Genomic DNA, 25,324 nt, shown 5'->3' with positions numbered 1-25,324 from the left:
TGGGTTTTGTGGTGAAAGTATATGATAAACATGTGCAGAGGACATTCACTCATATCATTATCTCATTTTTGAGATAATGATATGAGTGACACCGAGGTGGCTTTTAGAGACTTTTGCAGAAGAGGTATATACATATAGCTCAAAAACAGTGCGTAGAGCTTCATGGAATGGGGTTCCATGGCCGAGCAGATGCATCCAAGGCTTATATCATCAAGTGCAATGCAAAGTGTGAGATGCAGTGGTGTAAACAAGCCACCACTGGAATCCAGAGCAGTGGAGACGTGTGCTCTAAAGTGACAAATCATACTTCTCTGTTGGGCAATCCCATGGGCAAGTCTGGGTTGGGTGTCTGCCAGAAGGCCTGACTGCATTGTGCAACATTTAAAGTTTGGTGGAGGGGATTATGATGTGGGGTTGTTTTTCAGGGGTTGGGCTTGGCCCATTAGTTTCAGTGAATTAAACTCTTAATACAGCCGCATACCAATACATTTTGGACAATTAGATGCTCCCAAATTTGTGGGAAAAGTTTAGGTATAGCCCCATCATGGTCCAACATGAAGGAACTTTTGGTACCTTTCGTGTATTTGTGTGGCCAAACATTTTTCACTAAAAAGTAAAGCAGCTCCCACTTGATTTTCCTAATAAAAATTTGATTTTTCTCTGATTTACTACCTATACTGCAGATTGTTGCCCTGGGGCAATTTTATAATCGGACTATAAATATTCCATAAGAGATAACATTCAAGTGCAAAAAAATATTTTATGCTCTAGACTAGAGTTAGAATGTAGTTGGGTGAATTTTTAGAAGCGGTATTCATACACTGCTGCTACAGAAGTTAGTCTCCCTAAAAACAGATGGAGAATGCCATATTTTAATAACAAACTGCCAAGATAAAAGGGGATTCTAATAAGATGTCTGGTACACATGGCAATTTAATTTGTTTCTCATTATTGGCAGAGTATGATAAGAACCAGCACCAAATTTACCAATGCCATAATTTAGCCCCCAAGGAATCCCCCACCCCAGCCATTACAAAAACAATACTGCCCTCTGTTGGATAAAAATATTTTATTAGCTCAATAGAAAAGTAATTAAGCAACATGTTAAAATTTGTAGTATACGGAAGGTCAAAATCATTTAAAAGGAGGCAAAACATTAGGTCTTAAAATAGCCAGACACCCTGCAGTCACACATACTCCAAGCGTTCCCTTCCATTTTGAGAAGCTGGCATATACCGACCCCCAGTGGACTTCCTTCCTTTTGGGCAAGAACTGCAGAGAAGGCCTCCACCAACCAGCATGAGAACCGCTGCTCCCCAGCAGATAAAGATAGCTGCACCCAACTCCCTCTTCTGAGCATGGGCCACAAGAGGATTGTAGAAGTCTCCAATGACCCTATGGGCAGTCCAACTAGATGGCACCAAACCTAAGACTCCTGCAGTGACGAAAGCGGCCCCTCCTACTGTGGCAACCCGAGCCTTTCCAAAACCATCTGCCAAGCAGTTAGTGCATTTACCACCTGCAAAACTGGCAAATATGCCTATCAGACCAACAAGGGCAGCAATGATAAGTATAGCTCGAGAGGCTTGGAGGTCTTGGGGAAGAGCCAGCATGGAGTCATAAACTTTACACTGCATTTGACCAGTGCTCTGAACCACACAGCTCATCCATAGCCCCTCCCACATAATCTGTGCAGTCACAATGTTGTTCCCAATAAAAGCAGTCACACGCCATAGAGGAATTGCACATGATATGATGCCCAGCCAGCCAAGAATGCCTAGTGTGGTTCCAAGAAGCTGTAATCCAGTAGACATGTCTGCAAGAGAGAAACCATTAAACCAAAAAGGAAAGGGCACTGGAAGTATGAAGAAATGCTTTAATTTTTTTTTAACATAGCAGGCAATTGCTTTCTAAAAGAGTTTGATACAAAGTAACACTTTTTTACTTTTACAGTTCTGACAGTCTTAAAACAGCATCAGATTTAAACAGGAAGCCGCTCTGGAGAAAAGTGATGTCATCAGCTCATTTCAATTATCATAAAGTGTCAACAAGGGTAGATCAGTGATACACTAGAATAGTGTCCCCAACTGAGCAAGCCAAAAGGTAAGAGTCAAGGAACCAAAATTCCTGCAGGTGACAATGAAAAAAAACCTTGGGATAAACCAGGCTCATTTGGGGTGCCAGTTCTCCTCTGGCCAACAAACAAAGTTGTGATTCTGGTAACATTACAGATCAGAAGTCGAGCAAGAGCTAAACGACAAAAGTCAAACTGGACAAGTCTTATTTTAGGGAACACTGCAGCATTTAAAATAGTGAATGTACATTTTTTGTAACCTAATAATTAAAAATAAAATAAAATTACATATGCATATTAAAATGAGGAGCACATTGTCATAGCTATTGACGATAAAAAAACAACACATCACTGAAATTCCTGACTGCATCTTTACTGCTCCCTACTGCCAAACTGATGGAAAGACAGCTTACACTGATTTATTGCAAAGTTAAAATTGGAAGTTTTACAGATTTTTTTTTTACTAGTCTGTAATCAAAGTGCCCACTTATGTCCACTACTATTAGGCCTACCTGACCACTTCTAACGCTGTAGATTACACGCCAACACCAATCCAATCACAATTTCTTTTTACAAAGTCTGAAGCAAGCACAGCTGATGCTTCCGTGCAGGAAAACTATTCTTTTAAACGTCTTGAATCACACCAACAAGTCCGTCTGTGCTCCTTTATGCAGTTTTCTGCTGTTATGACCATTGATTGGCTGATTATCAATCAGTTAAATCACTGGTTTGTAGTTTAATTAGCAGGCTGTACTGATGACGGTGATTATTCATTATCACGTTACCCATAAAAAAAGATTAAATTAGCATTAGGCTATTTACAGTTCGCCCGATTATTTTACACATTTTATTTCATAAAACTATAAATGGACCAAGATTATTGTTAACATGTTGCATCACGGCAATAATATGGGAGTGCGCGTGTTTGGGAAACTTAGTTATTTAGAGAGACGTTAAAAGTGATTTTGACAACTTATTTGTTTTTGGGGTGTTTATTACAAGACAGAAAAATATTAAAGTTTCTGCCTAACCAATCAAATGTTCAGTGTGAGGGTACGTCCCAACAACCGTTTGAAGGAAGGGGTCATCGTCCAATCACAAAGCAGATTTTGATTGCTCAGTAGCTAACTGACAGGGTGTTCCACCAATCAAATGCTTCCGAGGGGCTGTCCTTACACTCAGGGTAACATTCGTGGTCTCTGTTGTACGCGCTGGTTTAGACAAGCAGTATGGCGGAAGAAGAGAGTGAATTGGAGTTAGACAGGTTTAAGAAAGAACTGGAGACTTTGTTAAAGACTAGTGCAAACGACGAACGCGGACTGCAGAGCAAGACGTACTGTGAAAGGTTTTGCGAGGTAAGATGACACTGAAATGGTCGAAAGCGTTCGCAAGCTTTTTTAAAAAAGCAAACAGAGATGTGCTAACCAGTGTTAGCATCATGTCAGCAGATTCCCCTCCCCCAGTGTAGAGCCACCGTGAGCCAACATTCACACAGCATTTACCTCTCTAACTACGGGGTTTTTCAAAATACTATAGGAGTAGAGCTCAATAGTGCTATGGTTGATTTCCGATCACGGTTTATAAAGGACGTACTGTCACTTTGTTTCAGTTAGCTCCATTAGCCTAGTAAGTGGCTAACGGTTAGCATTCCTAAGTTGCATTCCAAAACAAGCAGCCTGCGAAAGATTTAAGCGTATGTCCTCTTCATAATATTTGATTTACCAACGATTTTATGAAACCCAAAACGGGCAAACCTAGTGTGAGAAATCCTTATGCACGACTGTGGGGTGTTAAATGATAGAATAACTCGATGCTGTCAGTGTTAGCAGTGGCTGGTGTCCTTTTAACCAGTCGCTGTAAAGGTTGGTTTTAAACCGCTGGTTTGTTTCCAAGAGTTATTAAGCAGCTTTTAATTTCGAATGAAATGTTTGCCAAATGAATCAATACACCCTTCTTTCTTGAAAAATCAACTTTTTATCCCGTTTTACGAAAGTTTGATTGATGTTTCCTAATTTGTATCACTAAGTCCATGTCCTGTCATTGATTGCTAGTGACACCCATGATTATAAACAAATACTAGAAGTCGATTAACAGTCATGCTTTATATTTTTGAAGCACTAAGTGATGGTAACACATTTATTCATTCTACTGTTTCTCTGTTAATTTTATATTTTTCCCCCTTTTAGTTGGTGGTGGAGCAAACCGGACGATGGCAAGTGCCTCTTCCTCAGCTCCAGGTGTTGCGGAGTGCCCTGTGCTCTTTTGTCCAGGGTGTGGCATCATTTCCTCCAGAGTGTGAGCATGTACGCTACACATTGAGTAGTCTGGCCCTGTGAGTATGCACTTCTGCTTTTGCCATGAAATCAAAATAGACCATTCTTTTTTTTTTTTATGGAATATTGCAGTATTTACTCTAAATGATTTATCTTTTTTTCAATGAATGTGCCCTTGTAATCTTTTAAAGGGATAGTTCACCCAAACATTTTAATAGTCATCATTCACTCACCCTTGTTGTTCCAAACCTTTAAGTATTTAGTTCATCTTCTAATATTTTTAATACAATCTGAGCCGCTTCTGTCCCTCCATTATCAGCTACGCAACTACCACTTTGACGGCAAAAGTTTATAAAGAGATTGTAAAACTAATCCATAATAATTGAGTGGCTTAGTAAATGTGTTTGTTATGTGAATAAAAGCCTAAATTAAATCTGTTCAACATAAAGCAATTATGTCTCTTCTGAAAATGTGGACTAAACCACTCAATTCATTTGGATTACTTTTACCATCTCTTTATGAACTTTTTAAAGTGCCATAAGTGGTAGTTGTGTAGCTGTCAACGGAGGTCTCAGATTTAATCAAAAACATTGATTATCGAAGATGAACAAAATTATTACGGGTTTGGAAAGACAGTGTATGATGACAGAATTTACAGTTTTTGGGGTGAACTATCGCTTTAATGCAGTTTACACTCTTTATTATCGAGCACATCCTGCAGTTTAGCAATAATAGACTATATTTTACTGCAATCACTGATCTAGTTGATTTGTACATTAGGTTTAGGCTTTTAGGGAGGAACAAAAGCACACTGCTATGAAGAAAAGAATTGCACTGCCCTAGTTTCTTGCTGTCATCGCTGTGGGTTTGCTGTTGTTTTAATGTCTCTGCAAAGATGTTGCAAATGTATTGTCCTTTTCAGACACCTGGTAGAACTGCCAGACCAGTGAATGTACTGAAGCTGTTTATAGCTGCACATTGAAAATTTGTCTCGTGAGATTTGCATCATCTGATTGGGTCTTTACAGAGACCTCTGTTCAAATTGTGTGGCGTATTCCCCATAAACACAGCCGGTTGTCTCAAGTGAAAGTAAAAAGTTGGGTATAAACCGGATATGTATCGGTATAATGGAACAACTCTTTTGGTCTTAAAGTGCTGCGGCACCTGCCCTGTGTCATTAATGTAAATCAAACTAAAGTAAAATAACTTTTTTTTTGTGTGCTGCTTTAATAAGAATACATTTAGATTTAATTCATACAACGAAGACTGTAATATTATTTTTTTTACATTTGATTATTATACTTCTGTGCTAATTCTAACTACGTTAAATTAATCTATTTTACCAGAATTCTGTGTTACAGCAGACAAATATAATGTTTTTTAATGAATAATTCATAAAAAATTTAATTACAAAGAGGCTCTGGTAAATATGATATTTCTCCACCTCCTAAAATAAAACTAATATTCTATGAAAAGGACTGAAAGTGGCTACAATGCATACAATATTGTTTATTGGTGCAACAGGTTGTAAACGTGAAAGTGAATAATTACAGAATCTTTTCATTTGTAGGAGTATCTTTGAACTGCTGCTGTTCTTTGGAAAAGATGAATTCATCGAGCATCCTTTAAAAGATATTCTAGACTCATTCCAGGTAACAAGCATGACATCAGTCCTATTATTATTGGGGGAGCATCATGTAGAATTCTGCTCTTTAACCTTGTGGTTATCTTGTATCAATCATATCTTTCCATATGGTCTATTCTAGGACTGCTATTCGAGCCTGGTAAGGCACCAGAATGTTTACCTTCTGCAGGTTAGGCATATTATTAAAGATGGAGGGCCTTGGGCAAACCCTGTACTTCAGGCCCTTCTCAGGGATTCAGAGCTTCCACAAGAAGATGGTCAGTCAATCACGCTTTTGATTAAAAACAATCTTGATCAAGTAATCTTTACCTTCAGGTTTTCTAAATTGTTAATGGAGTTGATTATTAGAATTCTTAATGGCTGTTTTTGTTCGCAGTGGACAAATATCTGAGCTCAGAAGTATCAATTTTCTTTGAGCTGCGTTTGCGGTATCTGGTGGCATGTGAGAGGCTTCAGGAGGCTTTGGCACTGACAAGGAGATGCATCCGGCACTCTGTTGTAGGGAGGCATCTCTATTTCAAGCAAGCCTACCTCGTCTGCCTTTGGAGAGCTTCTCTTCATGAGCGCTTGTACAAGGAGGTGAGTAAGAAATTCTCTTGGTGTGAGACTGGCCTTATACGCAGTCACTTTTTTGCCAGTTTCTAAACAAAAGTTTGCTCGCATGATCACATTGTGCACATGCTCATGCTGTAAGAAACAAATATGAAAGGCTGAGCAGTGATGTTGGTGTCTCAAGTCTCCACTATGCACATTTTAAAAAATATAAAATAACTCTATTACAAGGTTTGTGTAATGTAAACTGTTAAATAACTCCCAACCAAACGGCACTAATACTGCTGCTCTCCTTCTACTCTCTTCTGAACTCTTCCCTCTCTTCAATAAACTTAATTGAAGAGTTGACAGATATCACAAAAAAGCATAACAAGCCCCTAAAAATGCAATGTAATAGGAAGAGCAAACATGGCAAATATAAACAACATAACATCGCTTTTGGCTTGACTTGCTCAGTTGGGGACTCAAATTTAAAAACTAAAATATCCAAATCAAGGATGGAAATTAACTTTTTTATCCACCGGCCACTGTAGCTGTATCTACCAGCCACTCAATGTTTTTACCAGCCACTTTCTTGTTTTTAACCAACAATGTGTAACTGCATGTGGAAATGAATACTTCAAGCTCTACAATACTTAAGCAGTTTATTTAATCTCAAGTCTCAATGAAATAGGGTGGACTACTGCAATGCGCTCCTTATTGGCATCCCTAGCAAAAATCTCCAGAGGCTGTAGTGTATTCAGAACAGCGCTGCTAGGATCCTCATATGAGTGCGCAAATACGACCATATCACCCCCATTCTAAAATCACTCCACTGGCTTCCTGTGTCGTTCAGGATCGAGTACAAGATCTCTCTCCTTACCCACCAGTGCATCCATGGTGATGCTCCCTCCTATCTTAAGGAACTCCTCACCACACAAACAGCCACTCGTAACCTCCGCTCTGTTTCGCTGTATCGCCTTAAAACTCCCACAGCCAATCTCCGTACTATGGGAGATCGGGCCTTCTGCTCTGCAGCCCCCAGTCTGTGGAATGCTCTCCCTGACCACCTGCGGACTCCACAGACTATAGATGCTTTTAAGCGTGGTCTTAAAACCCACCTTTTTAGCAGAGCTTTTAATTGACTTGTTACTTCTTTATTTTATTTTATTTTTCAGTTTTATTTATTTTATTTTATTAATTTACATATTTATTGTTGTTGATTGTTTTTTTTAATTCTGTAGCACTTTGAGATTTTGTTTAATATAAAGTGCATTATAAATAAAAAAATGTATTATTATTATTATTATTATTAAATACTGACATTTTCTCTTTCTCTCTTATACACACACAAACCATGAACTGATATACATTGCATTAAATGAGTAGGCGTCTGTGCGCTTTCTTTTAAAAAAAAATTTTTTACCTGGATGTGGCATTTGGATGATTTGTGGTATTTTATGGCTTCCAGTTTTATTTTTTTAGTCCCAACAATGAAACTATTAGTTTTGGCATCTTCTGAACCGTGTTGACGACATACTGAGCAGAACACTGTCAGTAGGGATGCACAGAAATCAAAATTCTTGGACGAAACTGAAAAAGAGGACACCAAGGCCTAAAACCAAAACACCGAAAGAAATTATGCCAATTATTAGTACCATTGCATTTATGGCTATGACTGTGTAACTTTTCTAAAAATCAAGGCATTGCAATTGCATAAATTAATATTAACATTACAAATGATGTAAATATTTATTTAGCACATTGTAACAATGCACAGTATAAAATAAAAATCGAACTAAAATGTTTAACTTGCCCTCACTCATGTGTACATTAAGTAATAATGTACAGGCCTACTGGCCTGCAGAAAGGTACATAAATTGAATAAAATAATCAAATGTAAAATAACTGCATATTTAACGGTTTAAATTAAAGATCAATCTTTATTACACTTAAAAAATTTATTCAATCAAGAGCAGTGAGTGATGTCCTTATCTTTTGTTTTACATTAAACAGAGCAGTTAGGCTGCTGCTCCTTTAAGACCTAATGCACAGATATGCGTCGTCTTTCTCGACTATATAAATTTTACTTATACATACTGTGTCTGCTAGGATACTTATCAAGATGGACATGTTGATACTACTTGTGTGAGTTTGTCCATTCAAGCACAAGACTTGAAAGAGAACTGAATATTTGCGCGCTGTGAGACGTGTGCACTCTTTTGAAAGAGTGCAGAGATACAGATCTTCTCACAGCACACGTACTTCTCATTCGCGTCTTCTTCTGGCACTACACACGGGTTGTGACTGGTCATATTCGAACATACAGCAGCACTTGCATGCACTGAACAAAGTTTACAAAGAGGTGAAACAGTATGCTATTTTTATTTACCCGCCACGGTGGCCGGTAGGTGAAGCGAGTTTACCCACCACAACTTAAAATCACCCGCATTTGGCTGGTGGCGGATGCTAATTTCCATCCCTGATCTGAATGAATCTAATTAGTAAACTAAATTTACTATATAAACTATATTACTGAGCCACCCACATTGACATCATATAATAATTGAAATGAGCAGATGACATCACCGTTTTCTCCAGAGTGAATCAAATTCTTTTGCTTTATTTTCCTGTTTAACTCTGTGAAGCTGCTTTGAAACAATCTGCATTGTAAGGGTGCGTTCACACTTGTAGTTCAGTTCGTTTGGTCCGGACCAAAAAACAAAAACAAACATAATAGTCCTGGTCCGCTTAGCGTTCACACGGGCATTTTTAACAGCGAACCTAAAGTTACCGAACCAAAGGCACAGGGAGACGGTCACAACCTGATTGGTCGGCTTATACGACGTAGGAGTTAGTTTACCGAACATTCAAAACAATGCTGTGTGCGGATTACACGCGCTGGCATTTTATGCGTGTACATATGGCATTATTTTTTACCAGAGAACTCATGAAGAGCCCATGAAATGTTCACAACATTCAAAACAACGCTGTGTGCTGGATTAAATCGATCATTTTATGCGTGTACATATGGCATTATTTTTACCCGCTGAGAACTCATGAAGAGCTCATAAAATGTTAAAAACATTCAAAACAGCAGCAGGATGTCCTCCGTTGTGCAGAAAAGAGACGGCCGTTCTGTCGTCTGTAGGCTACCTGCTAATAATGGGCAACACAGGAACTTTGATGAGAAGAGCCAGGTATGCTTTTTGTGTGTTTTTTCTAGCATTTTCGAAACATGCTCGTCTGACCAAATATTGATTAGGCACTTCCTCGTTGCTCCATGTTTGCCCTCTAACGTTAAAGTTACTCATTTTGGATACACCGATCTTTCCGCGTAGTCAAATCAGCTGCATTATGCGTGGCATCTTGTGACATTACGTCCGGTTTTTGGTCCGTTTACATGTCTTTGGTCCGTGTTGCGTTCATATATCAATCGAACCGCACCAGAGTTCGTTTGGAAGCGGACCGAGACCCATCTTTTTAGTGGTCTCGGTCAACTTGTTTGGTGCGCACCAGGGTTCGGATGGCAGCGTTCAGATATGTTCAAATGAACCGCACTAACCGAGCAACCCGCACCAGGGTTCGTTTTAATCGAACCAAACATGACAAGTGTGAACGCACCCTAAAAGTGCTATATAAATAAAATTTGACTTGACTTGAACTAGTATTACCAATTCCCTATGAAATTAAGGAGGGCTTCAAGGGCAAAAGGTTGTGAACCAGTTTGAGATCACCTGTTCTACCAGGTTCATCAATATTAGGGATGCACCATTGCCATTTTTTCAGAACCGATCCGATATAAAATATTCTGAGTATCTTCCAATACCAATGCAGTTTTGTTTAATTTCTATACCTCAGTGTGTTGAACTGATAATCACTCTTTTGTGAGTTAGACACATTCTACTAAATACAGACAACTTCATTATAAAGAGAAAAAATTATAACAAATTAAAAAAAAATCACAATCTATGATAAAAATACTACTATAAACTAGATTAGTGGATAATTCGGCAGCAAAAGCTACTGAAAAATCACAAGTGCACAATAATTGTATAAAATCTAAGCATTTAGCATTGGATCATCTTGGAGAGAGTTTCATAATGTTTACTGTCGTAACCGATGGCGACATGCAGTTTGGAAGCTGAACGGAGAATGACTGATGGACACATCGGAGGAAAGCATTCACGTGAACTTGAATGTAATGACTTATATTCATCTGTACCTCACATTAAACTATGGAATAGCATCAGAACACTAGTTGATGATGCTTTATAATGTTATGCCGTTTATTATGCCTCTTGTGCAGTAGAAAACACATACCAGACTCCCCAGACCAATATTCTGATTAAGATGTTTACATGAGTTGCTTTTAGTATATTCTACTTATGTTCCCATTTTACATGTTATAGAACAGTGTTTCCCAACCTTTTTTCAGTCATGGTACCTTTTTGCAATTTTGTGGCACCCCCTCGCATACTTTACACTAGGTGGGTAACGGTACAGATTGCTCACGGTTTGGTTTGCATCACTGTTTTAGGTTAGGTCAAATTTGGTATTTGCGATGTTCAGTGGAAAAAGGACCACTGTCAAATAAAAATAAAGAAAATAAGAACAACTTAAATACATATAGGTAGCAGCACAAATACATATTATCGAGCAAAGATACTACCGTATTTTACAGACTATAAGTCGCATCAGTCAAAAAATTCGTCATGAAGAGGAAAAAAAAAACATAAATTGCACTGGACTATAAGTTGCATTAGGGCAGAAACAGAGTGGAGAGCAGGAACCCACAGATGGGTGCTTGAACGCTCTGCCGGGAGAGGCTCAGCCGCGCGAGATAAATGCTGTGTGAATCGTTCTCAGCTGCATATTTTACTACATGCAACCCATATTATAGATGTGTCATCAGATGTGAGATGAACAAGTGCAAGTGGGTGCGATTAATGGGGAAAAACCATACGATTCGATTTTTTTTTTTGTTTTTTTTACCGAAAACTGCTTCGCCCCTAATATAGATGTTGACGTCAGACATTGGATTTGTTAATTCAGACATTAGATATTCATCATATATATTAATTATTTTATTCGCCTTTTATCATTTAAAAACATTTATTTGAAGGACTATTACACGGCACCCCTGCTCTCCTCAGATGGCACCCCAGTATGCAGCGCCTGGTTGGGAAACACTGTTATAAAACAGATTGAGTAATGGCACACATCATTACATTCCCATGCCACGCAGTCCGATATTTCCTCCAAAATTTCACATATCAACATAGTTTCATTTTTAAATTTTATGAAATCTTCAAGTGTAGTTATTTATATGTCATGCTATACATGCAGTAGATGACGGCGGATACACATTTTTCTGGCAACGGGCCTCCTCTGCCACCGTGACAGACTCTGAGGTACTGGATGACGGTACAACGTAAGGTCTGGCGGAAGAGAGTTGCTTGAAGCCATGCTCTCTTGTTTGCCGTCAAATGTTTTACACTGCAGTGTGCATGTGTCCTGATGCAAAATGACTACACAATGTTAATAGTGTGATCTAAAGGATTAGTTGGTAAAATTTAAATTCCCTGATAATTTACTCACCCCAATTTCACCCCCATTTTTCTTCAGTCGAAAATATATATATATATTTTTTTAAAGAAAATGTTTCAAGATTTTTCTCCATTTAATGTACTTCATTGGCAACCAATGGGTTGAAGGTCCAAATCAATGCAGTTTCAAAGGGCTTCAAACTGTTTTAGAGGGCTCTGCAAAAACCCAGCTGAGGAATAGGGTCTTATCTAGTAAAACAATCTGTTAAAATAAAAAATGTATATATATAGGCTACTTTTTAACCACGAATGTTTGCCTTCACTATTGTGATTATTTACAGCGTATGATATAAAGTAGGTGAAATATGTCACTTCTTTGAACTGACAAATAGCTGTTGAAATGGTCTATGACTCTATGGGGAACCAGAGCTTCTAACGGCAGCTGCAGTGACTTTATCAATCAGCTCTTTTATTTAGAAGGCGGTACATATTTCGCTATATATGCCTGTTGCATTATCTCCCATTCATTAATAGGAGTAGGCCGTCTTTGTATGGTTTTGGTATAATTTATTCTTTTTATTCTAAGATTCAATGTGAAGTTGGCAGTTTAACTAGCACAGCAAAAGGAAAGAAATAATAATTTATAATGTATGCATGTGTGAATGTCCACATAAAGTATAGGGCATGCAGTTGTCTCATGCTAATTAAAGGGTTAGTTCACCCAAAAATGAAATTGATGTCAATAATGACTCACCTTAATGTTTTTCCACACCTTTAAGACCTCTGTCCATCTTCGGAACACAGTTTAAGATATTTTATATTTTAGTCCCAGAGCATAATCAGTCAATGCCCACTTCACTGTCCATGTCCAGAAAGCTAATAAAAACATCATCAAAGTAGTCCATTTGTGACATCAGTTGGTTGATTAGAGTCTCTTGAAGCATCAAAAAATACATTTTGGTCCAAAAATATCAAAAACTATGAATTTATTCAGCATTGTCCTCTCTTCCGTGCTGCTCCAAAAAGATTCAAATGGTTAATGAATCAGTGAATCGATCAATGCTTCGGGTAGCCAATGTCACGTGATTTGAGCAGTTTGGCAGTTTGACGTGATCCGAACTGCTGAAATCACGTGACATTGGCGACCCTAATCATTGATCGATTCGCACCGTGTGAATCTTTTTGGAGGAACGCGGAAGAGAAGACAATGCTGAATAAAATCATAGTTCCCTTTCGAGAGAGGTTCCTCGTATTACGTATGGGGAAAACTCCTTTTCTCGAGAATATGAAGCAAAACTTTAATAAAGGTATCCATGTAAAGCGCAGTGCCGCTGAACGGCCATAACTCAGCGCGAGGAGCGCTCTGATTGGCCGGGCCACGGCAACTGCATGAACCTATGGTGAGGCGGCTGAGAGGAACGAGCCAATGGGGGGCGTTCCAGAAGCCCGCCGAAAAAAGGTGCTTATATTTGCATACAGGAGGCTATATAAAGCCCTGATTTCGCCATAGGTGTCAGATTTTATCTCCTTCAGCGATACCTTCGCTGACCTCCGGAAGAAGCAACCGCCGTCGAAAAGGCACCAGCGGAACCTGCAGCTGAGGACGACGGACTCCCTCTCCGCCTTCTCTGCCGTTCCAGCTACGCCATCCGGCGATCGTATCCTTTTATACTCTCTTCTCCTAAAAGAGCGCGGGGCGTTGTTTCAAATGCCTCGCATTTCCTGCGGCTCTTGCAGAGCTCCTCTCCTTGGCGGCGACCGTCACGTCATCTGCGTGGCATGCCTTGGACGGGACCACGCGCAGCTCGCACTCTCTCAGGGCGGCTGCCCCGAGTGCGATGAGATGGCGCTGCAGACCCTTCGGGCTCGCCTCGCCACCTTCGACCAGGTCCCTCCTCCTGCCGCTGGGCCGCGCCGCAAGAAACGCCGCGACCAGAGGCTGCCGGAACGGTCTGGCGACTGCACGCCGGATGACTCCCCGCGTGCCTCGCCATCGCCGGTCACCTTCACCCAGGAGGAACAGCGTCCCTCTCATGCAGCGGCCTGTTCGGTTTCCTTCGGTGGCCCGCCGCCAGAGGATGATGAGGACAGCCTCTCCACAGCCGCTTCTGGTAGCGAGTGGTCAACTTCTGTCTCGGAGCCCCCCGCTTCGACGCAGACCGCCACGAGCGCCAAAACTAACGTCGACGCGGAACTCATCCGCGTGCTCTCCAGGGCCGTGGAAGACCTCGGGCTCGAGTGGTCCCAGCCCGATGAGCCAACACGCAGCAGACTGGACGAGTGGTTCCTGGAAAGCCGCCGCCTCTCTTCTCCTCAGAAGCCCGCGCCTTTCTTCCCTGAGGTACACGACGAGCTTACGAAGTCGTGGAAGTCGCCCTACTCTGCTCGCGCCAGATCCGCTTTTTCCCCAGCGCTCTCCGTTGTCGACGGCGCTAAGGAAAAAGGCTATGAGTCTCTTCCACCCCTCGAGGAGGCTGTCGCCGCGCACCTCTGCCCGCCCTCCTCCTCCAGAGGATGGCAGTCCAGGGCTCAGCACCCGTCCAAGCCCTGCCGCACCACTTCTGCTCTCGCTGGCCGGGCATATGCCTCCGCTGGCCAGGCTTCCGCGGCCCTTCACACCATGGCTATCCTTCAGGTGTTCCAGGCCAGACTTCTCCGCTCCTTGGATGAGTCTGTCCCCGACTCCGATGTTTTGAAGGACCTCCGCAGCGCGACGGACTTGGCCCTTCGCGCCACTAAAGCCACTGCACAAGCCATCGGGAAAAATATGGCTAACCTGACGGTCTTAGAGAGGCACCTTTGGCTGAATTTGACCGAGATGAAGGACGCGGACAAAGCCTCCTTTTTGGACGCCCCCATCTCCACTACCGGTCTCTTCGGCCCGTCAGTCGTGGGTTTCGCGGAGCGCTTCACCGAAGCGCAGAAGGCTTCGCAGGCTATGAGGCATTTCCTGCCTAAGCGCTCCAGCTCGTCTTCAGACCAGAGACGCTCTCGAGGTAGACCCCCGCCTTCTCAACCCGCTAAGCCGGCAGAGCCACCTTCCCGGCCTCGCTCCTCTTCTGGACCGCGCCAACGTTCCCGCTCCGCGAACCGCAGCAGTCGGCCTGAACGCCGGGGACCTCGACCCAGGATTGTGTTGAACCCCGAGCCTCCGAAGCCGTCCTAGCCGCAGGGATAAAAAGGAGATGGTCAGGTCTCGCCTCGGCCGGACCCCCATCTCTCCCTCCCGGTCTCCCAGTTCCCCGCACCCAGGTGACTGCCGACCTCAGTTTAGCAGCCAACGAGCCCGTTGTCAAACGCACTCGCCTGCACACAAACGCCGTTATCACGGCGACCCAAATAAATCTCAAAAAGAGCTTTTTCTCTGTAGTAAATGTGCCCACACATCAGTCTGCACTCCTACACTCATTCACCCCTCCCACCCATGCTATAAATGTCCCGGCGCCCACTCCACAGTGCACGCCGCCACACATAAGCACTACCCCCTCTATGTCTCAAGCACAAAATGGCAGCGCTACCGAGTTCCCTCTAGTAGGCGACCCTTATCCGCGCCGGCTCCAGCCGCTATCGTGTCGGGCTCAGGCCTGGCAAGCCATGCCCGGGGTATCAAATTGGGTTATGAACATAGTAAAAAGGGGCTACTCGCTACAGTTCGTTCGCAGGCCCCCGCGCTTTCGCGCCGTGGTCGAGACCTGAAAGATGCGTACTTTCATGTGCTGGTAGCCCCCCACCACAGGCCATTCTTGAGATTCGCCTTCAAGGGGCAGGCTTATCAGTACACGGTCCTGCCATTCGGCTTATCCCTGGCGCCCCGCACGTTTACGAAATGTATGGACGCGGCATTAGCCCCGCTCAGGCTGAAAGGGATGCGGGTGCTCAACTACCTCGACGACTGGCTAGTGATAGCCCAGTCTCGAGCAGAACTACTAACACACAGATCCTGGCTCCTCAACCATTTAGACTGTTTGGGTCTCAGGATCAATATCGCCAAGAGCTCGATGTCACCCACTCAAAAGATATCTTTTCTGGGCTTTGTTCTAGACTCGAGACTCATGAACGCGCGGCTGACGTCACAGCGCGCGCTATCCGTCCAGAACATGGCGACTTCATTCAAAGCCGGAACTCGCGTTCCCCTGAAACACTTTCAGAGAATGCTCGGCCTTATGGCCTCGGCATCGTCAGTGCTCAGGCTGGGACTGCTACACATGCGTCCCCTCCAGCGTTGGCTACGCGCCCGTGTCCCTCCTTATGCATGGAAATGGGGCCGTTTTCCCGTCAAAGTGAGCCACAGCGTTGTCAAAACTTTGGCTCCTTGGACGAGGACAGAGTGGTATCGGAGGGGCGTGCTTATGGGCACAGTCACGAAGTTGAAAGTGGTCTCGACAGATGCCTCCACTCGGGGGTGGGGAGCCCTACACGAGGGCAAGCCGGTCTCTGGCCTGTGGGCGGAAACAGAGAAGCGGCTGCACATAAACTGTCTAGAGATGAAAGCGGTCGCCTTATCGCTGAGAGCTTTCCTTCCACATATAAAGAACCACCACGTCTTGGTTCGTTCAGACAACATGTCGGTGGTAGCGTACATAAACCGCCAGGGTGGCCTGAGATCATATTCCCTTCACCGCATGGCGAAGCATCTCCTTTTATGGGCAGAGCACAACCTGAGCTCCCTGAGGGCGGCTCACGTGCCAGGTATTCTGAATGTGGGTCCGGATATGTTATCCAGGAGAACCATTCCCCCAGGGGAATGGTCTCTTCACCCGCAAACGGTTCTCTTAATTTGGAACACCTTCGGCAGAGCGAAAGTGGATCTCTTCGCCTCAGAAGACAACACTCACTGCCCAATATTTTTCTCCAAACGCAGGGATGCCCTGGCCCATGTCTGGCCCAGTCTCCCGCTGTATGCTTTCCCCCCGATCGCGATGCTACCACAAACCATCAAGAAAATCAGGGAGACAGCATCCGCGGTGCTTTTAATAGCCCCGCTCTGGAGGAACCGAACGTGGTTCTCCGATCTGATCCAGCTGTCAGACACAGCCCCATGGCCCATTCCGCTGAGGAAAGACCTCCTCACGCAGGCGAAGGGGGGGGATCTGGCATCCCAGTCCCGAACTATGGGCCCTCCACGTATGGCCCATCAACTGGTATCGGGAAACCTCTCTGACAGAGTTATGAACACTATAGCGGAAGCTAGAGCCCCCTCGACGAGGCGGCTCTATACTCTGAAGTGGTCAGTGTTTTCTAACTGGTGTGCCGTCCGAAATATCGACGCACGCTCATGCGAGATAACAGAAGTGCTCGCTTTTCTCCAAGAGCTACTGGACGCGGGTCGTTCCCCCTCCACGCTCAAAGTTTATGTCGCCGCCATAGCAGCTAACCACGCTCAGGTCGCGGGACATTCACTAGGGAAAAGTGAGCTCATTGTACGTTTTCTTAAAGGGGCCAGGAGATTGAACCCCCCTCGCCCCCCTTCGGTCCCTATTTGGGACCTCGCGGTGGTTCTAGACGCTATGAAGGGTCCCCCCTTCGAGCCTCTCCAGACCGCGACCATAAAGCTTTTATCATTCAAAACTGCGTTTCTGCTGGCTCTGGCCTCGGTTAAACGTGTGAGTGACTTACACGCACTCTCAGTGAGTCCGTCCTGTCTCGAGTTCGGGCCCAACAACTCCAAAGTTGTTCTTAAACCGAGACATGGTTTTATACCCAAAGTGCTTTCTACCCCTTTTAGAGCACAGGTTATTACTCTGCTTCCTTTACCCGTATCTCAGGGTGAACAGGACGCGAATCTGCTCTGCCCGGTCAGAGCTCTGAGACTGTATCTGGAGCGCTCCTCCCCCTTCAGGCAGTCGGACCAGCTGTTTGTCTGCTTCGGCGGCCGCACTAAAGGTTGTGCTGTCACGAAGCAAAGACTCTCACACTGGATAGTGGACGCTATCTCGCTGGCATATGAGTCTAAAAACCTGACTTGCCCTATAGGCGTTAAAGCCCACTCCACTAGAGGCATGGCCTCATCTTGGGCTTGGTCGTGTGGCATTTCTTTGGAAGATATCTGTGCGGCGGCAGGCTGGGCCTCTCCGTCCACTTTTATCAGATTCTATAAATTGGAGGTTCCAGCTCTACAAGCAGGGCTTCTCTCCATTTAGGCTCTATCTTGACCCTGGTAAACAGATTGCCTTTAGTTTTGGCCTGTACACTTCAGTCCTTAAGCACTTTCATTTATCATAAGATCCGACTATGTCCGATCAGCCGTTCAAATGAACCGACTCTTCCGGTTCTTCATCCCCCCTTATAGCCGCCTCTTCGGTGTCTCGGGGGTTATTTACATGTGCTTGGGTATACTGGGTCAGTCAGCACACACGGCGCTTTACATTGTGTTCCCATACGTAATACGAGGAACCTCTCTCGAAAGGGAACGTACTCGGTTACTTTCGTAACCTCGGTTCCCTGAGAGAGAGGAACGAGTATTACGTTCCGTGCCGTGTTTATGCTTCTCAGGTATCGCTTCAGTCGATCTAAAAACCTGACACCTATGGCGAAATCAGGGCTTTATATAGCCTCCTGTATGCAAATATAAGCACCTTTTTTCGGCGGGCTTCTGGAACGCCCCCCATTGGCTCGTTCCTCTCAGCCGCCTCACCATAGGTTCATGCAGTTGCCGTGGCCCGGCCAATCAGAGCGCTCCTCGCGCTGAGTTATGGCCGTTCAGCGGCACTGCGCTTTACATGGATACCTTTATTAAAGTTTTGCTTCATATTCTCGAGAAAAGGAGTTTTCCCCATACGTAATACTCGTTCCTCTCTCTCAGGGAACCGAGGTTACGAAAGTAACCGAGTACGTTTTTTATATTTTTGGACCAGAATGTATTTTCAATGCTTCAAGAGATTGTAATCAACCAACTGACGTCACATATTGACTACTTTGATGATGTTTTTATTAGCTTTCTGGACACTGACAGTGAAGTGTGCATTGACTGCATATGCTCTGGGACTAAAATATAAACTTATCTTAAACTGTGTTCCAATGACGAACGGCGGTCTTACAGGTGTGGAACGACATTAGGGTGAGTCATTAATGACATTAATTTCATTTTTGGGTGAACTAATAACCCTTTAAGTATTTTACTGTAAATCAATGCAATACCACAGGAAATAATTGACACTGTTTCTTTGTGGTCTCTTCAGGTGTAGGAAGGGAGTGTGTTGTTTGTATATAAATATAGTGATATGAAAGATGTCCTAACATTCCTGATGTTTTTACCTAATGGAAGATCACCATATTTCATGTTGACTTAATGTCAAAAATTGCACTTGTTTTCTTTTCTAAAGATGGCAGATATCAGTGGGAAGGATGCTGTGGAGATACTCTGCATGATGGAGAATGAAGAGAAAGATGAGACTGTTTTGATGCTCAGTAAAGGCTTCCTATCTCAGAAGCTCCAGATTGGAGACATGTTCTACCTTTGGTGGGTCTCACAAGCTCGATAAACATTTAAAAGGGAAATTGTTTTTATTTTTATTTTATTTTTTATTGCCCCTATTTTTAGCATTCTATATATTTTCTACTTGGTTATTACAAAGTCCTGAACAGAAGATAGTATTGAGGGTGCAGATAATTACATTTTTTTGCAATTTTTCCATTTAAGGGATTTGGTCTTCATATGGAGCAGACTCTACTTGCGGTTGAACCTCTCTAAACAGGGCTTCCTGGAGGAATGCAAAGTAATGATGTTGTCAGCCACCAATATAAAAGCGATTTTCCCATTTATGAAAGTGATTTTGGCAGAGGTAAGATTGGTTTATCATTAGTTTACTGTATTACATGTATTTGTAGAAATAGGTCATGTATATGGAATGGTCTTCACATATTGTCAATAAAATATTTATTTTTCAGCTTGGAAAAGATGGCCTGGGGTTTTGTGTGGAGCTTTGTGCAAGAGCCTTGCAGACTGACCTTAAGAATGATCCAGTCATCAAGTCCCTCATCTACAAAACCATTGCATACCTACTTCCTAATGACCTTGAGGTCTGTAGGGCTTGTGCGCTGCTAGTTTTCTTCCTAGAGAGAACTGTTGAGTCATACAAGAACGTGTTCCTCCTATATATTCACCCTGATCAAGAGTACAATGCAGACACCAGTCTTGTGGGTAACAGTGTACGCTTTGAGGTTCTCCAGATCCTGAAAAAAGACCTGTACTTTGACCCTGAGTTCTGGAGCATTGTCAACATCGAGACACACTGTCTGAAACTAATGAGTGATAAGATCGGTAAAGCTGCCTTATGTGAAATCATGCAAAAGGACAGGTGGATGCCAAGCTACTGTATGAAAGGATATTGTCAGTGTCATGCAGACAACACAGACAGGACTATTAACACAGCAGAGAACCATACAAACCGAAATGACCAGGAAGCTGAGTCATTGAAAACATTGGTTAATTCCGCCTCAGGGGAAGCATCCTCCAAACCTCCAGGCAAAAAGCGGGGGAGGAAGCCAGGATCACATCTTGTTAAAGATCCAGAGGCCTGTCCAGTTCGACGTTCATATAGGCAATTGGACTTGGCAAAGAGTCATGCCAGGCAACTTAATAGCAGGCGTCAGAGACTACTTTCCCGGCAGACAGAGATGAACCCTCTGAAACGCAAGGGCAGGAAACCACAATGGCTTTTGGACCAGTTAGCTGCCCAAGCAGAAAATGGTGAACCTCGACAGCCCAAGAAACCAGGAAGGAAACCAAAGCAGTCAAATATTTTGATGGACATTTCAGTGGAGACAACAATTACCGAAGTCACAATGAAATTTTCATATCCTGATAATGAAGTTGACCTCTCTTCTGATGTTCAGGCCTCACTGTTTTCCACAGAGATCCCTCATATCACTGAAAACAGTACTAACAAAATTAAAGACGATTTGAAATGGCCTGATAGTAATACATCTCTTATCGAGTTACTATCAACAGAATCTACTCCATGTAGCAAAAAAGACTTCAAGGTTCGAGAGGAGATTGTTTTCCGGGAACAAGGCCTTACTATGGTTCGAAAATTCCACACATATTCAAGACAAGCAGAATCAGAAGGAATATCAGTTGACAGTTTACACCGAGATAAAGAAGTTAAGCTGGACCGTAATGAATCCAAACAAGAACCACAGTCTGCTGAGCAACAGGTTGAACCTACAAAGAGCCTGGGAGCTGCCATCCAGGATAAAAATACTGTGGAAAGCATGGCTACTCCAATCTCAACTGTAAATATGGAAATGCTCACTCCTGTTGAAGACATTCATGAGCCAGTTAAAGAATTAATTGAAGATCCAAAAGTTAATAACGAGTTATCAGTTCTCCAAGATGCAGACACCAAATTTCCAGACTATGGTCCTTACAGTCCTATAAGTCCTCCAGAAATTGTTGATGTTGATCTTCCACCAGAAGTGACAACTGACACCAGAGTTGACACCATTGCCGTACCTCATAGTACTCCAGAAAACATGACAGCTCTTAATGAGGATGCTCCTCCTGTTCTTACTGAAGTGAGAATGCTCCCTTATGAAACAGTGGCTACTTTTAGTGAAACTGAGATTGACACTAAAATTGTGCCTGAGAGTACGGAGGTACCAGTGGTGCCATCAAGACCTGAGGAAACATCACCAGAAATCCATGCAACTGTTGATGGTCTAGTCTCTGACCTTGTGGCCCCAAGTGATGCAAGTTACCAGCTTTCAGTTAACTGCAGCCTTTGCAAAAAAGAAACCAAATACCCACACATTCTACGGCATGCACTGTGGCATCACCGGATTGAGAGAAAGTGCATGTTCTGCCACAAACGCTACACTCATGGGCGCAGCCCATCAATCCATTTTAAAGTGCACATTCAAGAACTGAAAAAGTCCAATGGGCTTTTTATTGAAACTGTTGAGAATGCCACTGAGACCACCACCTCACAGTGTTCCCAGAAGAGACTGTTTAAACGTGTGAATCCTGCCATAAAGAATAAGTTTAGAAACATCAAAATGAGATTAAACTGCAGTTTGAACATCACAGATTTGCACAAGGAAGGGCAAAGTTCAGAGCCTAAGGACAGATTGCGGACAAGGTTGGTCAAGAATTCAGATCCCCCAAGTACATCGGCAGAACAAAAGGAGAAGGTTTGCAAGATGAAGAGGAAATGTCTAAGGAGGGTTTTAGCAAAGAGATCTCAATCCACAGATGAGAACAAAAAGTTTTTCAAAATGAGACTAGCAAGGAAGAGAGCAAAGACTATGCAAGCACTAACTCCAGAGGACAACCAGTCAGATACCAATGGCAACTCCGCTCATAGGGTAAATGGAGTGATCAGAAAGAAAAGGAAAGTTAAGAGTGTCCCTGAGACAAATACCTCAAATGAAGAAAATCAGACATCATTACCACAGGACAACAAAGTGAAAATTGAGAATGTAGAATGTGCTTTAAGCCAGAAAGACAATGTCAAAACTGAATCTGAGAATGTAGAATGTGCAATAAGCCAGAAAGACAGTGTCAAGACTGAATCTGAGAATGTAGAATGTGCGATAAGCCAGAAAGACAGTGTCAAGACTGATTCTGATAATGTAGTACTAACAAAACACAAAAGCAAAACAAAAATGAAAAGAAAAGATGGAATTATGAACTCTGGGAAGAAGATGATTACACCTGGAGACCAAAAAGAGGAGGGAGAAGCTATAAAAAAGAGGAAGATAACAAATAGTCCAGAACACAGTTCTGAGAATCAGGAGCCCATAGACAATAATACAGAATTAATTAAGGAAATAAATGCAGTGGGCTATAAAAATGGTACTCCGACAAAGTCCAAACAGCCTTCCACACCATTCCAGGGAAAAAGAACTGGTGCATCAACGCATGTTAGATGTCCTGTGGAGATTTGTACATTTAGTGCAAAGTCAATTCTTGTACTTTCACATGTGCTGTCACACCACCATGGCGACAAGAAGGCGCTTCTGTTCTTTTTCAATTTCGGAAAGGAAAAATGTCTCTTCTGTTGCAGAAAGATATATAACCCCCAACATTTTTTTGACCATGTGATATGCCACAGAGGTGAGCTTAAGTTCCCATGCTACCATTACGGCTGCAAGGACAGGTACCAAACGCGTATGGAGTTGAGTGAACACATGTTAGGCCATCATCCATTGAGAGCGATGTGCTGCTTTCCTGGTTGCTCTATGCAAACAGAGACCATTTTGCTCCTGTATAAGCATGAAAGAACACATTATCGGCTTGATGCAAATTTGGAAATAAATTCGTCCTTCAAATGTGCTAAACCAACCGGGCAGGGAGCCCCTCAAATTACGGACGATGGTATGGGGGCAGCAGCAAATTCATCAGTCAGTCAACTAATTGTGGGTGCAGCCAAGTGGAAGAGGCCAACATCTGCAAATCAAGAGGATGATGAAAAACCTTTGGTCCTCAATAAAGGTTCCGTAAACTACAGTTGCAAGAACAATAGTCTTCTTAATGGGCATAGCGAGAGTGACAAAGAAGCTCCTCCCAAACCTTCAGATCCAGTCATTAAAGAACAGGAACCACTCAATTCAGGAAAACCCGCAAATAAACAATTCATTCGACCTCTTCCCTCAGCTTATCTAGATGAGTCTTACATTAGCATGCCAAAACGCTGGAAGGAACCCCAGGTGGCCTCAAAGTCAGTGGGCTCTGTTTCAAAACCAGTGAAACTGCCTACCAGGCAGCGTTGCTCTCGATGTTTTGAGTCTTTCAACAGCGAGGAAGAGCTGCAAACACACAAGGACAAATGCACATACCTCTTTGGATTTGATTCGGATGATGAGAGTAAGTCCTTTTTTTGTTTATTAATTTTAAGGTTATTTTAATTTTCGCAGTTGGTTAAATGTTTTGTTTTTGTCTTCATAGGTGCCTCCTGAATTTGGAGAAGCAGGCCTTTCTACTGAGAAACTGCAAAATGCTGCTGTAGGCAATCAGCATTCTTACATGTGTGCGTAACATCTTTGTCAGCATCTCAAAACTTAACTATATTGAGATCTAAATGGGAAATGAGTTATGCCTCCTTGTTAGTTGTGTATGACCGATCTGCTGCTTTGTTTCAGAGCAAAGGTCTATCTTTTGGTAAAAGTTAAGATTTTTTTTTTACTTAATCAACAGTTTTTTTTCTACCGAAAAATAGTATGTTTGTCTTTATATAAAATGCACAGAGGATGCTTTTTGACAATTGTCATCACTTTCTGTCAAAGAGCTTAGCTTCTCTCATTTTTGCTTGTCTTTTCAATTCCTGGTAACAAGAGGCCACCAAGGGCCATAACACTACATGAGGATTTGGTCAGTCTTTCTGGGCAAGGTAATACATGCTCTAGAAAGCACAAAATGTTGTGCTCCATATGGCATTTATTGGAAGGTTTAACTTTACTGTTTTGTCACAGTAAGTCAGATGTCTACAAGTGTTACATGGGTGCTTATGAGCAGAAGACCTGGATGGAAACTCATAGGCCAATCAAAGTATTGCAAGCACACTATAAACATGTTCTTTTATTTTATTTTGTTTTAAACCTTGATATGTGAACCTTTGTAAATTGTTACTTATTGCATATTTTGCAAATGTCATTAAGTTGCTTCTGTTTTAGTCGTTGGACACTTGGGAAGATTAAAGACGCCAAGTCTTTAAATGAAGGACTAACTTCTGTTGAGATTAGAAGAACTGTTGGCTTACTACAGCAGGCCTGTGCTGCTGGGAAGGCCTACAGCTTCAGATTCTCCTGTTAATGGAGGAGTGTACATGTGCCACAAAGCCTCACTGAACATTGTCATGATGTATACTAAAGGACTTCTCTTTAAACTCAAGAGAATCACAAGGGGAGGACTAATTTGTGTCTTAAACAGAGGCACATTTAAAGCTGTTCCATTTATGAGCAGTAACAGTCTTATTTATTCTTATGTTTGTTTTTGTATCTTCTGTAAATGTGTGAAGAGTTTAAATTGTATATGATTGGATTAGGTGACTGGGTTTATATATTGAGAGCTTTTTTCTTAATTAATAAACACATTTTAAGGGGATTTAAGTTTGTTGTAAACAGCCAGGATTCATTCTATCGTTTACACGTCCCCAGAGAAAACGGTATATATTACTTTGTCTCGAAAACAGAATTTTGTCATCACACTTGATTTGCCCGTGTATGTTATGTGGTGAAAATTACCTACAGTTTGATGTCTCCGTCCACGGGAGGCGCTGTGTACTTTTTAGATAACGGTACTCGTATAGTGTTG

At 42.7% G+C, this 25,324-nt stretch overlaps 2 protein-coding genes across 2 annotated transcripts; one reads left to right on the top strand and one right to left on the bottom strand.

Moving 5' to 3' along the window:
• Nucleotides 1-1,052: 1,052 nt before the first annotated feature.
• On the bottom strand, nucleotides 1,053-2,743 carry cldng (claudin g). Its single transcript, XM_067441405.1, has 2 exons — nucleotides 2,587-2,743; nucleotides 1,053-1,816 (listed from the first exon to the last, which is right to left on the bottom strand). Exon 2 carries the CDS (start codon nucleotides 1,812-1,814, stop codon nucleotides 1,188-1,190), a length of 627 nt encoding a protein of 208 aa, XP_067297506.1. The 5' UTR covers nucleotides 1,815-1,816; nucleotides 2,587-2,743; the 3' UTR covers nucleotides 1,053-1,187.
• A 546-nt stretch (nucleotides 2,744-3,289) lies between these two features.
• znf654 (zinc finger protein 654) lies at nucleotides 3,290-25,119 on the top strand. Its single transcript, XM_067441404.1, has 9 exons — nucleotides 3,290-3,429; nucleotides 4,261-4,406; nucleotides 5,918-5,999; nucleotides 6,114-6,249; nucleotides 6,369-6,571; nucleotides 19,395-19,531; nucleotides 19,712-19,853; nucleotides 19,960-23,878; nucleotides 23,960-25,119. The coding sequence occupies exons 1-9, from the start codon at nucleotides 3,304-3,306 to the stop codon at nucleotides 23,968-23,970; spliced, it is 4,902 nt and encodes a 1,633-aa protein (XP_067297505.1). The 5' UTR covers nucleotides 3,290-3,303; the 3' UTR covers nucleotides 23,971-25,119.
• Nucleotides 25,120-25,324: the final 205 nt, after the last annotated feature.

This window comes from Pseudorasbora parva, chromosome 4, assembly GCF_024679245.1.
Source record: "Pseudorasbora parva isolate DD20220531a chromosome 4, ASM2467924v1, whole genome shotgun sequence".
Taxonomy (NCBI): domain Eukaryota; kingdom Metazoa; phylum Chordata; class Actinopteri; order Cypriniformes; family Gobionidae; genus Pseudorasbora; species Pseudorasbora parva.
Note: the sequence above shows the minus strand (reverse complement) of the source record. Positions and strands in the feature narration are given on the sequence as shown.